Here is a 15,555-nt window from a genome sequence, read left to right as displayed (position 1 = left end):
CATTTGGGTCAAATAATAGTTTCCAAGGAGACTTAGAAGAGAGGAAGTGTGATATTAACCTAACCTACATACCAAGTATTTGTTTTTCTTCTGAAATTTCTTGACAGCTGTTGCATAACCTCTTTTAAGTGGCATTTAGAACTCTGTGCCCCAGAATGATTGTTGACACTGTTGACTATAAACCCAAATGTCTGTTGTTAAAAAAAAATAGTCATTTGGATAGGGTCTGCTTCCATCAAAAAATTGGAAGTGGGATATGCATTTTTGTATCGATATGTAAACATATGGAAGGGGACGTGCTGTTTCTCTAAACCCATGATTATTTTTACTACTTTGAGGATTAGGCAAGCTTTTCTGCCATCGATGCAAGACTTCAAGAATGTCCCAGTTTGTTTATGTAGGCTTCGGACATGTCAGCATTCCTGCATCATTATCTGCCTGGGACCAGGCTAGCTAGAAGGAGGCAGGAAGAGAGATCTGGTAAGATTTCCTGTTTTGTTTAATAGCACGGTTAACTCTTCGTGGTCTAAGGGCCTCCTTGTTTTGCTGTCTGTACTCTTCAGTAAAGAAGGAAAGAAGTCTGGAGAAGAAGGGAAACCGAATTTTGCTGTAGTGCTGGAAATAAAAGAATTTGTTGGCCTCACATTTGGGAGGTGGGAGATAGAATGTCAATGGCATATTACAAACTATAATGATAATCAGTCCTAAAAAAGCATGGATAATTGAAATCCACTGAGAGAATCCTCAAACTCACCAAATCTTTATCAGAGTTATAAAATGGTAATGGAATGGACTGTTCGGTCTTCAAATTCTGTCTTAATTACACTTTCTGGTAGATGTAGTTGAAGGATAAGGAAAATTAACTTTGGCTAATAGATAGCAAGATGGTAGGTATCTGGTCACATATGAAATGGAGAGTCAGTCCCTGAACAATGGCATTGGCTGTTTTGCAGGTGGGTAGCTTGGGTGGATAGAAAACATTGCATAAAATATTTTTTCCCCGTCAGTTTTAGGGTCAACCTCTGTCAATTTTTTGTGTTTTTTAATGGCTGGAGATTTATGGGGGGGAAAAAAAAAGTGGTAGATAAAAAGGAATATCCCATGCCTTAAAAAGAAATTATGTGAAAATGTAAAGACTTGATTTGATTTGCCCTATCCCCCCTCCTTCCCCCACCCTGCCCTTTCCTCTGCTTGATATGGCTACAATCCACAGAAGTTTGAATTGGCAGAACAGAATATAAATAGGTATCCTTGCTTAAGAATGGAAACTAGCAAAAAGCAAAATAGGGATGAAGTTTCCTTATCTTTATGACTTTGAGTGTAGATAACATATGGACAGGAGTAGGAGAGAGGGCAGAGAGTTTGTCCAAAGGATGTGAAGGGGAGTACAAAGCCACTAGGCTGACTCATTATGCATCAGGAAGAAAGTGTTTCATCAACATAATTAAATCTTGAACACAAGGCATAGTGATATGGTAAATTGTTCTCCTGAAATACGTCTATTTGTTTATAATGATATAGAGGGTAAAATGGATGGGATTTTGTGCTTGGTTGTGTGTAGGAGGTAGGAGAGGAGGTCTCTGGGTTGAACCCCGGGGTTCTGACACGGCCAGTGGTCTGGATGTGGGTGCAATTTGCTGACCTGAGGAATACGGGGGAGTGTGGGTTTGGGGATAAGATGAAGAGTTTGATTTTGGACATATTTAGAAGAGCAAGTGGAAATATCTGGTAAGCAGTTGGATGGATTGGTCTCAAACTTGGGTGAAAGATCTGGTTAAGTGAAACACAAGAGTAAATGTGATTTTCCAAGGAAACCACATACAGGGAGAAGAGGGAGATTGAAAAGATTGGCCCAAACTCCTTAACAGGGGACGGCAGAAGGAAGCCCGAGGTATAGAGGAGAACAAAAGATGTCTTTGGATATACCAAATCCAGGGCAGAAAGCATGCCTCACTGGAAAAGGAGAGGTGCTATGCCTCCCATAATCTTGGAGGATCAGAATCAAAACCAAATGCAAACTGTTGGTGGGAATGTAAATTGATACAGCCACTATGGAGAACAGTATGGAGGTTCCTTAAAAAACTAAAAATAGAACTACCATATGACCCAGCAATCCCACTACTGGGCATATACCCTGAGAAAACCATAATTCAAAAAGTCACGTACCACAATGTTCATTGCAGCACTATTTACAATAGCCAGGACATGGAAGCAACCTAAGTGTCCATCGACAGATGAATGGATAGAGAAGATGTGGCACATATATACAATGGAATATTACACAGTCATAAAAAGAAACAAAATTGAGTTGTTTGTAGTGAGGTGGATGGACCTAGAGTCTGTCATACAGAGTGAAGTACGTCAGAAAGAGAAAAACAAATACCATATGTTAGCACATATATATGGAATCTAAAAAAAAAAAACGTTCTGAAGAACCTAGGGGCAGGACAGGAATAATGACTCAGACATAGAGAATGGACTTGAGAACACAGGGAGGGGGAAGGGTAAGCTGGGATGAAGTGAGCGAGTGGCACTGACATATATACACTACCAAATGTAAAATAGATAGCTAGTGGGAAGCAGCTGCACAGCACAGGGAGATCAGCTCGGTGCTTTGTGACCACCTAGAGGGGTGGGATAAGGAGGGTGGGAGGGAGACGCAAGAGGGAGGGGATATGGGGATATATGTATACATATAGCTGATTCACTTTGTTATAAAGCAGAAACTAACACACCATTGTAAAGCAATTATACTCCAATAAAGATGTTAAAAAAAAAAACAAATGCAGAAAGGAAATGAATAGAAAGAAGCAGCATACTGGGGCCACTCTTGTGGGGAGGTGCTAAGAAGCTGCAAATCAGGAACTGGGGAGGCAGGAAGGAGCACCTGCTGTGAGCTGCTTTCCTCTCCTTGGGGCTAAGAGGGTGTAGGGGGACCTTGATTCCCCCAGTCACATGCCTCGGTGTCAGGAGACCGAAAGATCAGGCCCTGGACTGACAGGGCATGGGTGGCCTCACTGGAGTGGCCTGGTCCACTGCCCTGCAGGGCATGAGTCAGTAGCAGAACAGTTACCATGGAAAGCGGGTCAGTGTAAAGTTCCTTTTTTTTTTTTCCCTGTCTTTTTGAGAAGTCAGGCTTACTTTTCTCATATTACTGTGAAATAGTTATATCTCACAGTTTTATGGGCTAATTCTTTACATATATTAGCTCACTTAATTTGTCACATTAGCTGTCTGATATAGGTAATATCTTTGTCCTTGATATTACCTGTGAGGAAATTGAAACACAGAGAGGTTTAGTAACTTGCCCAAAGCCACACAGCTAGTAAATTATGGATTTGGAGTTTGGTCGTAGGTGGTCTGGCTTGAGTCCATGCTTTTAACCCCCATTTTATGTAACTATCCTATCATAATAATGGCTATTGCTATTGTTATATAATTCCTGCCTATATTTTAAAATTGGAAAATGGAGGAGAATCTTATTACTTGCTCATCCTTTCTATTGGAATTCATTGGGATTTCTACTGGCATGTTTAGAATTTTATTTAGGCACATTCTACTTTTTCTTTAAACCTCTAGAGATTTCGTCTGCTCAGATTGAAGCAATGGATTATGATAAATCACCAAGGGAAAATATAAGAAAACGTTCTTCTGTTTTCAGTTTTGGTCATACATTTTTGTTTGTTTGTTTTATTTTGTTTTGTTTGTTTTTTCTTTTAGGGCATCTGCTGTCATCTTCATTATAAAAGATTTATAGTTCCCTTTCAGGGATTTCAGTTTAATTTATGGATCCGAGAGTTGACTGTTGAGAGGTTTTTATTTTTCTTAATGCCTAAACCATTCCTCAGCAAGGTAGTGAGTTTGGGGAAGAATTAACCCATTTTATTCCGAATCAGCCCATGTCATTGCTGCTGACAGTTACTTCTGAGCAGTCCCCTTGGAGACCTGGAAGAGTTCATGGCTTTTCCACAGTGACCTAATGTACTGTTTAATCTCTGGAGAACATATGGTTTATTGAATATGTCTTCCCAATATGCTATTAGTGATTGTGTTTTTGGTCAGTTAATAGAGTCATGTGTAATTATTCAAAGTAGATTTGAATTATGGTTTGGTGAGAAGAGAGGGTTACAAAGTTTACCTTCAAATCATAAAATTTGAGAGTTGGGAAGAATCTTGGTCATAATAGTCCAGGCAGTTCAGTTTATAGGTGAGGTCATGGCACGCGCAGGGCTTTATGAGAGTACGGAGAAACCCTTGTCCCCAGGGGATGGGGGCACAGGAGCAGGGAGGGGCTGCCAGCATCCTGAAACTGCAGAGCAGTTTCATCTTGTGCACCGATGCCAGTCAGCTGGGAGAGGCTGTCAGAATCACTTTATTGGGACAGATTTTGAGGCTCAGTTTTGGCCCAGCAGGAAAGAATGCCACAATCTCTTAGCAATACCTTCATGGGTGCCATGGGGGAAGTGACAGTGTGTCTCACATATTTGCAGTTGCTGTTTTAAATGCTGAATGTTAGCCAGGGGAGTAATAGGAAGAAGACTATTCCAGGTTGAGGTGTGGGGGGATGGGACGGCTAGCATGAGCAAAGGCACAGAGGCAGGCGAGAGCTTGACACGTGGGACAGAAAGGGTGAGCCCGGGAGGGGGTGTTGGAGAGAGGGCCTGGGGTGATGTTCAGGGGCCAGATGGCTAAAGGCCTGGGCTGCCAAGGTAAGGAACGTGGGCCTTAGCTCTTAGGGAAGAAGGAACCACTGAAGACTTTCCTGGAGGATTGTACAAAGAGGTTTGAGACTGGCAACATGCTGATTTGAAAATGTGTTTTAAAAAACCTTCTTCTGCATCCTAGCTATAAGCCGATCGTGGAGTATATCGATGCCCAGTTTGAGGCCTACTTGCAAGAGGAATTGAAGATCAAACGTTCTCTCTTCAACTACCACGACACCAGGATCCACGCGTGCCTCTACTTCATTGCCCCCACTGGACATTCGCTGAAGTCCCTGGACCTGGTCACCATGAAGAAGCTGGACAGTAAGGTACTCACTGCTGCCCTGGGTACTGTCCACTCTCCTGTAAGATCTCCATTAGCCGGGGGCCCCAATGTACCTCTGCTTTCAGTGTAATCTGGTGTTTTGTTTTAAAGACTACGTTGTAGAGCAGTTTTAGGTTCACAGCAAAATTAGGAGGAAGGTGCAGAGATTTTCCACATACTCGCTGCCCCGTGACATGCATAGCCCCACTCCCACCCCATTGCCAACATTCCCATCAGATGGTGCATTTGTTACAACTGGAGAACCTACAGTGACGCATCACTGTCACCCCAAGTCCGTAGTCTACATGAGGGTGCACTCTTGGTGTTGTACATTCTGTGGGCTTAGACACATTTATAATGACATGTATTCATCACTGGAGTATCACACAGCGTAATTTCACTGCCCTAAAAGGCTTCTGTGCTCCACCTGTTTATCCCTCCCTACTTCCTAACCCTGTATTTGTTTTTTCTGGTTGACGGAACCATAGGGTTTTGAAAAAAATGGTTCAAAACCTCTCTGGATATTAGGACAAAACAAAAAAAAAAACCATGTAGCTTATTACAAAGTATTTTTAGTTCTTAAATTAGCACTAGTGTATGCTCTGTTGAGGGTTGGGGAATTACACAGTGGAAACACCTAAAGGGTCGTAGGAAGGGTTAAATTTAGGGAGATTGAACTATAATTTCATGCTTTGTTTATTTTCTTAAAAACTTTCTTTTAAATCTCTCTTTGAAAGGTTTTTACAGGCTTGGCTTTAATTTGAAGTTTAACATGCCAAAAAAAAAAGTTTTTTTTTTTTTTAGTCTATGTGATAAGGATGGTCCAACTTCTTAGATTTTAAAACTGAGCTGCACCATGTGTTCAAAAGAAGTAGAGTCTCAGATCAAGTCTGACCCCTAATCTTTGCACATTTATAAGCTTTCTCCTTCACAACATTTAGAGGAAGGGACTGATGAGTTTGACAACATTTGATGATCTACTTTATGATTAATTTGATTTTCCATTTTGAAATAAATGGAAGACAATACATTCTGAAATAAAGAAGCAGCAAGTGGCAACAAGGACACCCACAAAATTAAGCTATAGTATTTCCTCTTAGATTCTAACCTCCTTTTGAGTTCAATACAAAGTCTTACCTTTAGAGGGCTTTGTTGGGTGTTATTTTCTGTCCAAACAACACTGTTTAAAAGATGCTTTTGCTCCGGAGGGACATAATAGTGAGAGAATGCTGAGAAGATCAGCCTGTCCCCAAGGCCTCTGCCTATACCAGCCCACCAAGGGCCTGCGGGCTGACACCAAGCCAGGCACCCGGGGCCCCCAGCCTGCGAAGACGCACTGCTTTACAGAAACATATTCTACCAGCCAGAAAGGAGTCCTGCAGCTAGAGCACTCTTGGGAGAATAAATGGAAACCCTTCCTCATCTCATTTGATTCAGCTTCAGTGGACCATCGATGGTGGCTCACTGGGCCAGGGAGGTCTGCTTCCTGTGCTGTCGGGTCCTTGAGAGCAGGGCTGGGAAGCAGACAGAGGGAGGTGGCTTCCTCACTGAGGCTGAGCTTGTAGACCGTGCCAGGGTGATATCCAACAACAGGATTATGCTTCAATTTAAAAAGGGAAAGAAAATAAGGCAAAACAAACAGCTAATCAAAACAAAACAAAACAATCACTACAAAGCTGGTTAAACTGCTTTCAAAGAACTATTATTATTGTAGAGCTGGAGTGCTAGGGAGTATCTGAAAACGGTTTTGTCAAAGGTTTGTTGATACAAGTAAAGTGAAGAGTTAAGGCAAACATATGACAATTTCAGACAAGATTTCCAAGCACCTGCCACTGAGGAAGAAGAGATTATAAATCTAAATTTGCTTGGTTCTTTTATCTACTCTAATCAAATTGGCCAAGAAAATATGAACCTCTGCCATTTTGTCCATGTTGATATTAACCCAATACTAAGTGTGCACAGAAGTTAGCCAATATAAAACATAGGGAGGGGTTTGTTCCCCACGTCCTGATCCAGGCATCCTCCCACCCTCAGTGATGTCTGTCTCACGGAGGCAGCTTGCTGCAGGAAGCCCATCCATGATAAGGTTAGGATTGGGTTGAGGAATAGGGAAGAACAGATTTTTCCATCAACGGGTCATCTCACTCTGGTTTATCAGGGATTTTTGATTTGACTCTTGGGATAAAAGGAGAAGCAAAGGAATACAAATGTGACCCAGAACCACCCCCCCCCCCCCACCAAAGACTCCCTCTTTTCTGGCTGGGACTGACCGCTTTCTCACCAAACCTGTTCCCTTTTCACCTGAGCTGGGTGAAGAGCATGGTCCCCGGTATCAGATGTCAGTAGCAACTTGTTGAAACCTCTGTACCAATCAGGGAGTGGAAGAAAGTTAATTGTAAAAAATCAATTTTAAAGAATGTGTCCTGTGGACAGTGCTGGGGTAAGCAGAGTGTCCCACCTTGGGCTTTGGGGCTTGCGCTTGAGGGTCCTTGGCCCTCATTCTGGGCTTTCTGCCATTGTTGTCAAACTTCAGAGTTCTCACCTGGTCTTTGTATCTGACGCTCTGAAAGTGAGCCTTGTCTTTGGCACTAGGTCTCATTCTGGCACAAAGAAGTAATGTGATAGAAGCTGATTTTCAAGAGAATTAGTTGGTGTGATTTTGAAAAATTTAAAAGTAGGGGAAATCAATTTTGTTTTGGTTAATACTTAGGTTCTCTGCTTCCAGCAGTTCTCAAGTCATCAGAAGAAAGAAAGGATGCTATCCTGCATAGAGCTGAATATTCCACTGTTCTAACTAATGAAAATCTTGGTATTAGACTGTAAGAAACATGCAAAAATCAAACTCCTAAAGTAGCTGGGAGGAGTCAAAAAGGAGTGGTTACTCAAAGAATAGGCTTCTTTGTTACCGCTCTTTGTCATAGAGTAACACTTCCTTTTACACCGTAAAGAAGAATGAGGTGGCATAGAAGAGGAAATTACGAGGATGCTTTCTTTCAGTGCCAGATGGGAGCGAGTAAAAATGTTCAGAGATGGAACTAAAAGATTATTCCATATCTTCTTAATTTTGCATCTAGGTAAAAAGTCCAATTTTTAACATCATCTCTATTTCTAAGTGAAGTTTTACAATTTCTGCTTCTTTGTTTTCTATATTTTATTCATTTGTCTATTTTTCTTACGTTGGAGTTGTATAAAAATGGATGTGTTTGGTTTATAGGTGAACATCATTCCAATAATTGCAAAAGCTGACACCATTGCCAAGAACGAATTGCACAAATTCAAGAGTAAGATCATGAGTGAACTAGTCAGCAATGGAGTCCAGATATATCAGTTCCCCACAGACGAAGAAACGGTGGCAGAAATTAATGCAACGATGAGTGTAAGTCCTCAAGTAAGAAAGGACCAACCATTGATTTTCCTGAAAACTTTTCTTAGTAGCGGCATTGTGCAGTGGCTAGAACATTGGACTAGCATCTAACGTACTCAGTGGGGTCCAGCTCTGCCACTGTTTCAAGTCACTTAATCACCTTACTCCTCAGTTTGTCCATCTGTCAAACGGGAGAGTTAGACAAGATCTCAAATCTCCTTCCTGCTCTAACAGTTATGATTTCCACAGCAAATCTTGTGGGAAGGGAATGCCAGCCCAGCACCATTTCACACAAAGCTGCTTAGAGGAACTAGCTCTCCGCTTGCTTCTGCCAGTGTCGGCAGAAATATGTCCACCTGCCTCTCTTTTGCTTCTGTGATTGGTTCCTGCCTTTTTCTCCTTTCTGCATTCCCCGCCCTTTCCTGAATCATGAGGTAAACTGGCAGTGGAGGGTACAATTTCCACATCACAGAGAGGAATGGTCAGGAGATAAATGAAAGCTTCAGCAATCTAAGTGTGCCTGTGATAAAATCTCTCCTGATGACACTCCGTCCTGCTAGTCGATACCCAAGTCTTTCCCACTGCTCCCGTGTGTCTCATAGCCGTGGCTCACCTCTGTGTCACGTAACTGTACCCATCTTTCTTCAGTTGGGAATGCACGACTTCTGTAGAAGAAGCAGCATTCTTCACACATAGTTGATGCCCACTGAGGGTTTTTGGAATTCTTAAAACTGCAGGTTAGCTTCAACGGAATGTAATTAGAAGCTGTTAAATAGCTTGGCCTTCCCTGAATACGTGCTCAAAATTGATTCAGAAGTGTGCTGGTGGCAGTGGAAGTCAGTCTAGATTTTTTAATTTGTGGTCTGTTGAGGTATGTTCTACTTTCCTCAGATCTGATCATGACAAGTGTCTAATCAAGTCATTATTAAAGGCACTAAAGGCGCTCTTTTAATTAACAGCTTTATTGAGATATAATTGATATACTGTACGGCACCCAGTTAAAGTATACAATTCAGTGGTTTTTAGTGTATTCACAGAATTGTGCAACCATTGCCGCAATCAATTTTAGAACATTTTCATCACCCCAGAAAGAAACCATATACCTTTTAGATGTCAGCCCTCTAACCATCCCAGACATTGGCAACCACTAATCTACCTCCTTTTCTCTGTAGGTTTGCCTATTCTGGACATTTTATATAAAGAAAGTCATACTGAAGCTTATCTAGAGAATTAAGTGACTTGGTCAAAGCCTTCCGGTTAAGAGCAGCCCTGGGATTTTGGCCCAGCCCACCTGGCCCCAGTCTCGTTGCTGTTTGCCATTGTAATTAGGAGATCAGACTAATTCCACAAAACTTCTTCCTTCTTCCATTCAGCCTATGGACTTTTCTAGATATGGCTGTTATCATTTAAGGGGGAGCTTTTCCCATAAATCACTCCCAGCGTGACTAGGACTTTGGAAGGGAATGTAACTTTCCCCTTCTCTGGGAAATCGCTGAATTTAAAATTTTAGGGGGCGTCCCTGGTAGCCCAGTGGTTAAGAATCCACCTGCCAATGCAGGGGACACAGGTTCGAGCCCTGGTCCGGGAAGATCCCACGTGCCGCGGAGCAACTAGGCCGCTGTACCACAACTGCTGAGCCTGCGCTCTAGAGCCCGCGTGCCGTGACTGCTGAGCCCGTGTGCCACAACTACTGAAGCCCGTGTGCCTAGAGCCCCTGCTCCACAACAAGAGAAGCCACCGCAACGAGAAGCCCACGCACTGCAACAAGAAGTAGCCCGTGCTCACTGCAACTGTAGAAAGCCCGTGCACAGCAACAAAGGCCCAAAGCAGCCAAAAATAAATTAAAAAAAAAAAAAAAAGAATTTAAAAAATAAAATAAATAAAACTTAGGGATCTCATTAATGCAGAGATAGACCAGCTCCGCTCTGCCCTACTCTGGTCACACTGAGTCATGTGACCACCTCTGGCTGTCGTGCTCCTGTGTCCAGGATAGTAAAGGGTCTGGAATCCTTGGAAGGAACTGCAGAGCAGATTCTTCCTATGAAATGGCCACGAGGGCGTGCGAAAGGAAGGTAATCATAGGGGAGAGCGACTAGACTTACTCAAAAGGCAGAACCAAAACCAGAGGGCAAAAGAGCAGTGTGGGCTTTGGGCCCAGTGAAGTGCACGTTTGTTTAACTCTTGGTGCCTCCATCACAAGTAGTTGGTGGACAACAGATTCTGTTTCAGCTCACTCAGAAGAGACACCATGGAGGGAATTCCTACACAGATTCCACCCCTAAAATTCTCTGGTTCTGGGTACTGAGAACTTGGTGATAATAGTAGCGCCTGATATTTTGACATTTATGGAGCACTTATTACTCTGCATCGGTCACTGCTCCAGGCTCCACATTTAATGTTCACAACAGTCCCATGGGAGGAGCTAGTATTATTCCTACTACCACGTGAGGAAACGGCAGCCCAGCACCTAAGAGTGCATAGCTGTCTGTAGTGGAGCAGGACGTGAACCCAGGTGGCTTGGCTCCAGGCGACCTCTCGCCCTTTATCCTAACGGCCGCCCAAGCGGAGGAGCGTACTTGGTTATAGCATCATTAAAAGCTCAGGCTGGGACGGCACGTGTTTATTCCACTGTAGGACTGCAATTTGGGGTCAGTGGGATTCAGGAAGTAACATGAATGAATACCATCCAATTTTTCTCTGTATATCCCTTCCTGTCCTTTTAAATAATTTTGCATGGCCATGAAACTAAATTTGTGTTAAGTTTCTTGGAAAGAAAATACCCATGAATCTTTGCTCTGTTTCTCTCTTTATCAGATTCACGGAACTGATATTCCCAAATTCATTTTGTTCTTTATCAAGGAATTTTCTTATAGGGTCTTCCTTGCAGGCAGTTCCTGGTGATGAAATCCCATAGGATATGTGGAAAGCAGATTTCATTGGCGGTTGCTTTCGTCACTCAGGTCGTCACATCAGAATGTGGGCTGGAAGGGTCCTGTTACCCCTCAGCTCCAGGGAACCACATTTCAGTTCCAGATGCTGAGAAAGAGAACGTGCTTTCTTTCCTTCCTACAGAGTGTGAGATGAACTAGAAAATATAAATATCTGGAGCACCAGACCAAATACCAGTTGGGCGGCCTGGGCTGAGGATTTTGCCAAGCTCTGGGAGAGGATTTGGCTTTAAAACACTCTTGTCTGTCTCAGTGTGTCTGTAGTGGAAGAGCACTGGGTCAGGGAGCCCTAAATAATAATTCTCAGAGCAGCCATTTCAGATGTTATTCTTACGTGCTAAGAGGAGAAAGATAGAATTACTGTTTTCTCCCCGGATTGTAGCCATAGTTACCAAATAAACCAACGTGGCACAGCCAGTTGTCTTGAATAGTATCTCTGCTCAAGGTAAGTCGGGGTGCAAGGCTTGAGCCAATAATTTGAGCTAAAGTATATTTGACTTGAATTTTGTGCAGTGATCAACTGTCTAAAGCAATGCTGTTCAGTAGAAATATAATATGAGCCACACAAGTAATTTAAATTTTCCAGTAGCCACATTTTTAAAAAGTAAAAAGAAACATAAAATTAATTTTAAGAACTTATTTAACCCAGTATATCAAAAATATCATTTCAACATGTAACCAATATAAAAATTACTAGTGAGATGTTTCCATAGCAGGGCTTTGAAGTCCTCTGTGTGTGTGTGTGTGTGTGTGTGTGTGTGTGTATTCTTTTTTGTCACACCACGTGACTTGTGGGATCTTAGTTCCCCAACCAGGGATTTAATCCAGTTGCTGGCAGTGAAAGTGTCGAGTTCTAACCACTGGACTGCCAGGGAATTCCCCCAATGTATAGTTTATAATTACATACATCCCAACTTGGACACATACCTAACTTACTGCAAACATATTTAAAAGTTTTTCAATATGAAGTAAGTACCAAAAAAATTTTCCTTCATGTTTGCATTTACATTAACAAAACTTGTTCTTCTTGTGTTTTTTTTTAAGAAGATCTGAGTTTGAAGCAAAGTGAAATGCAGTCCTACCAAAACAATAAAGTGATAATTAATGGAAAAGTATTTCACACTGCTTCCCTTTAAATGTAAATGAATTAAAAGTAAATAAAATTAAAATTTTCTTCATTTTATGAGCCTCATTTCAGGTGCTCAGTAACCACATAGACCAGTGGCTACTCTCAGGCAGTGGACATCCCACGCTTACCATATAATCGCAAAGACTCCTAGTTTCCCCCTGAGTCCAGCTCATGGCAGATACTTGGTATCTGGTTGTAGGGGGGGTCGCATACACGAAGCCCAACCCCACTGAACTGTTGAGCCCCTCGCTCTTCTGCCCTCCCTCGCCCTTTTCTCTTGCCCCGAGCAGAGGCCTGCGGGAGGAGGGCCGTGTGGAAGCGGAGGAGAGCGTGTCTTTGCAGCACGGGGAGGGTAACCGCTCTCTGTCCTTGTGTTGCTGGCAGGTCCACCTCCCTTTCGCAGTGGTCGGCAGCACCGAAGAGGTGAAGATCGGCAACAAGATGGCAAAGGCCAGGCAGTACCCCTGGGGTGTGGTGCAGGGTACGTGCGCATCGCGGGGAAGGGGTTCCTCACGTGTCACCCCCAGGGTGGCCGTCCCCGCCGGGTTTGGGCAGGTCCTTGAAGTGGGCAGGTGGAAGGGAGCTGCAGGGTTTTACACCTGGCAGTCGTGGAGGCCAGAAAGAAGCAGGGAGGCTGGGAAGCAATGGAGAGAAGTGGCTACAGAGCCCTAGTGCCGATGAGGCAGCCCCCCAAGAATGCTGGGTTGTGTGGGGAATTTCGTATAAATTCCTGCTGGAAGAGAGACCTTCCCTGGGAGTTTGAATGAGTTCTTCATCAGCAAAGAATAAGAAAGCTGCAAAAAGCTTCTTGCGAACAAGAGGATACTTGTTTCTCCATTATCTCTGGAAAAATTGTCTTTTTTTTTTTTTGGAAATTGTCTTCTCAGTAAATATCTGAGAACAAGTGACCTATAATTGTTGTGGGACATGACTACAGTCTCTAACCTGAAGACGTTTCCTGTCACTTTGATGGGCAAGGTCTCAGATTCCATTACCAACCCTTGTGTGTTGTGAAGGAGGATGTCCAATGCTATGGATTAAGTAGGGTGGCTGCAGAAAGTTCCTTCATTGGCTTACGATATATCAGTCCTCCGTTTCCTTTGTTCTGAGTAAAGGCAATAAATCTGTGAGACGTGAGAAAGCACAGTACCTTTGAGATACGTAGGAAAATTATGGTTTTTATCAATCTTCCCAAATTCTCTACAAGAGAAAAACTTGCTTCATAGTGTTGTTGATAAAATTAAAGGAGATGATACATAAAGACTGCCTTGTACAGGTCCCGACAGCATGGAGGGGTAGAAATCGGCCTGGCTTTGGAGCCAGAGGTGACGGGGTCTGAATATAGACTCTGCTGCCTCTGTCTGGGAGGCCAGTCTGCTCATCAAAGCCATGCTCTGCCTCTGGGAATCCTGCTACCGAGAGTCAAGACAGTATTGGCAGAGCTCCTCCCACGGTGCCCTGCCTTCAGCATCAGCAATCACGGTCCCTGCTGTCAGAAATCCTGTCCTTGTAGGGGTGTAAGGAGGATCCAGTGAAGGATCTCCAGGTGACCTTGAGACCTCAGGGGCAACGGTGACCACGTCTTGGAAAGATCACGTCAGGTTTGAGTGACACCGCCGCTGAGAGCCCTCCCTGCTGTCTTCCCCGTCTCCTGCAGTTGAGAATGAAAACCACTGTGATTTCGTGAAGCTTCGGGAGATGCTGATCCGCGTGAACATGGAAGACTTGCGAGAGCAGACGCACACCCGCCACTATGAGCTGTATCGGCGCTGTAAGCTCGAGGAGATGGGCTTCAAGGACACCGACCCTGACAGCAAGCCCTTCAGGTATGTGGGCACCTGGCAGTCAGGACCCCCAGGCAGCGGTGTGAGCAGCGTGCCGGCGCATCCCGGAGATGCTTGTGGGATCGAGAGATGGGTGGTGGAGGGACCTGGCGGGGTCAGATGAATAGCACGGGTCGCCAGGCATTGCGGTAACCGCTTTATTTGTATCATCTAGAGCACCTGACGTAGCTGCTGTCACTATTGCATCCTCATTTTACAGAGGAGGAGACGAAGGCACTGCAAGTGTAAACAGCCTGCCCAAGTAGGAAGTGACAGGTGTGAGTTTTGAACCTCTGTTCTTAACTGTTACACTCACAGAGGCACGGAACCTGGTCCAGGCATTTACAAAGGTGCGGAGGCTCACTACAGTTTGTCCCGTTCGTTTTTGCCAAATAGGTTTCACTTGCCAAGTCTCCTACTTTGTGATGTGCTCTTACTAGGTTCCAGTGAACCAGTACAATTCTAACAACACAAATGAGTAAATAACTTACAGAACATTTGCTCTGTATTTTCCCACACCGCTGATGGATGGAGAGGAAGAGGCAAAACGTGAAGGGGGGAATATCGCAGTTAATGTAGAATTAGTGGCCCCGCAAAGGCCAGGCCCTGTTAGAGCCCAGTGGTGGGGAAGGGTCGCCGGGGCCACTCCAGGCTTGGTGAACGGTCAGAGGAAGGTTTGCCGCCACCTGGTACAGGAGAGGATTGCTCTGTGCATACTGAACCCATGCAGTTTCTTCACGGGGATCTGAGTTGAGGTGATGTGAAGTGTGTCTGTGCTTGGCGCCTGTACTGATCGGGGGCCGCGGTTCCTTGGAGAAGACTGTTTTCCTCCTCTCTTGTGGCTGGCCTCGACTCCCACTCAAATGTCTAGGAGCTGGCCGGCCGCGGTGCCTCAGGCAGCCTGTGTGCAGTGCCAGTGGACTCCCTCCGCTGGATCTGAGCTGCCATTGCGGTGGCAGGGAGGTTATTTTCTTGGAATCTCTTTAGTTTGGTGAAGTCTGGACTGGTCTCCCAGTACAGTGCTCCCGTGGAATGTATTTGGCGAGAACAAATGGAGACCCCAGACAGAGGGCTTCTAACCAAAAAGTTAGCTTCTAGCTAAGTTTGCATCATTTAGTCCTGCTCTAGGGGCTTGTAAAATTGGCCCTCTTCATTCACATGAAATGTGCTTTCTGAGGCAGGGTAGAGGATGCCCTTTTGTGTACACAAGTTTAGGGGATTGAACCTTGAAATGCATTGACCAAAAAATAGCCCCTACACAAT

The 15,555-nt window shown here is 44.1% G+C and overlaps 1 protein-coding gene across 4 annotated transcripts in view; it reads left to right on the top strand.

Moving 5' to 3' along the window:
• Positions 1–15,555, top strand: part of SEPTIN11 (septin 11) — a 91,788-nt gene that overhangs the window by 57,904 nt on the left and 18,329 nt on the right. For all 4 annotated transcript variants that reach the window (XM_036853809.1, XM_036853811.1, XM_036853812.1 and 1 more), the window contains exons 4-7: positions 4,846–5,032; positions 8,243–8,404; positions 12,854–12,950; positions 14,127–14,295. In XM_036853809.1, the coding sequence (XP_036709704.1) occupies positions 4,846–5,032; positions 8,243–8,404; positions 12,854–12,950; positions 14,127–14,295 (615 nt within the window). The remainder of the gene's footprint in view (positions 1–4,845; positions 5,033–8,242; positions 8,405–12,853; positions 12,951–14,126; positions 14,296–15,555) is intronic.

This window comes from Balaenoptera musculus, chromosome 5 (genome assembly GCF_009873245.2).
Source record: "Balaenoptera musculus isolate JJ_BM4_2016_0621 chromosome 5, mBalMus1.pri.v3, whole genome shotgun sequence".
Taxonomy (NCBI): Eukaryota; Metazoa; Chordata; class Mammalia; order Artiodactyla; family Balaenopteridae; genus Balaenoptera; species Balaenoptera musculus.
The sequence above is the reverse complement of the archived record's forward strand: the minus strand, read 5'-3'. Positions and strand labels throughout refer to the sequence as shown.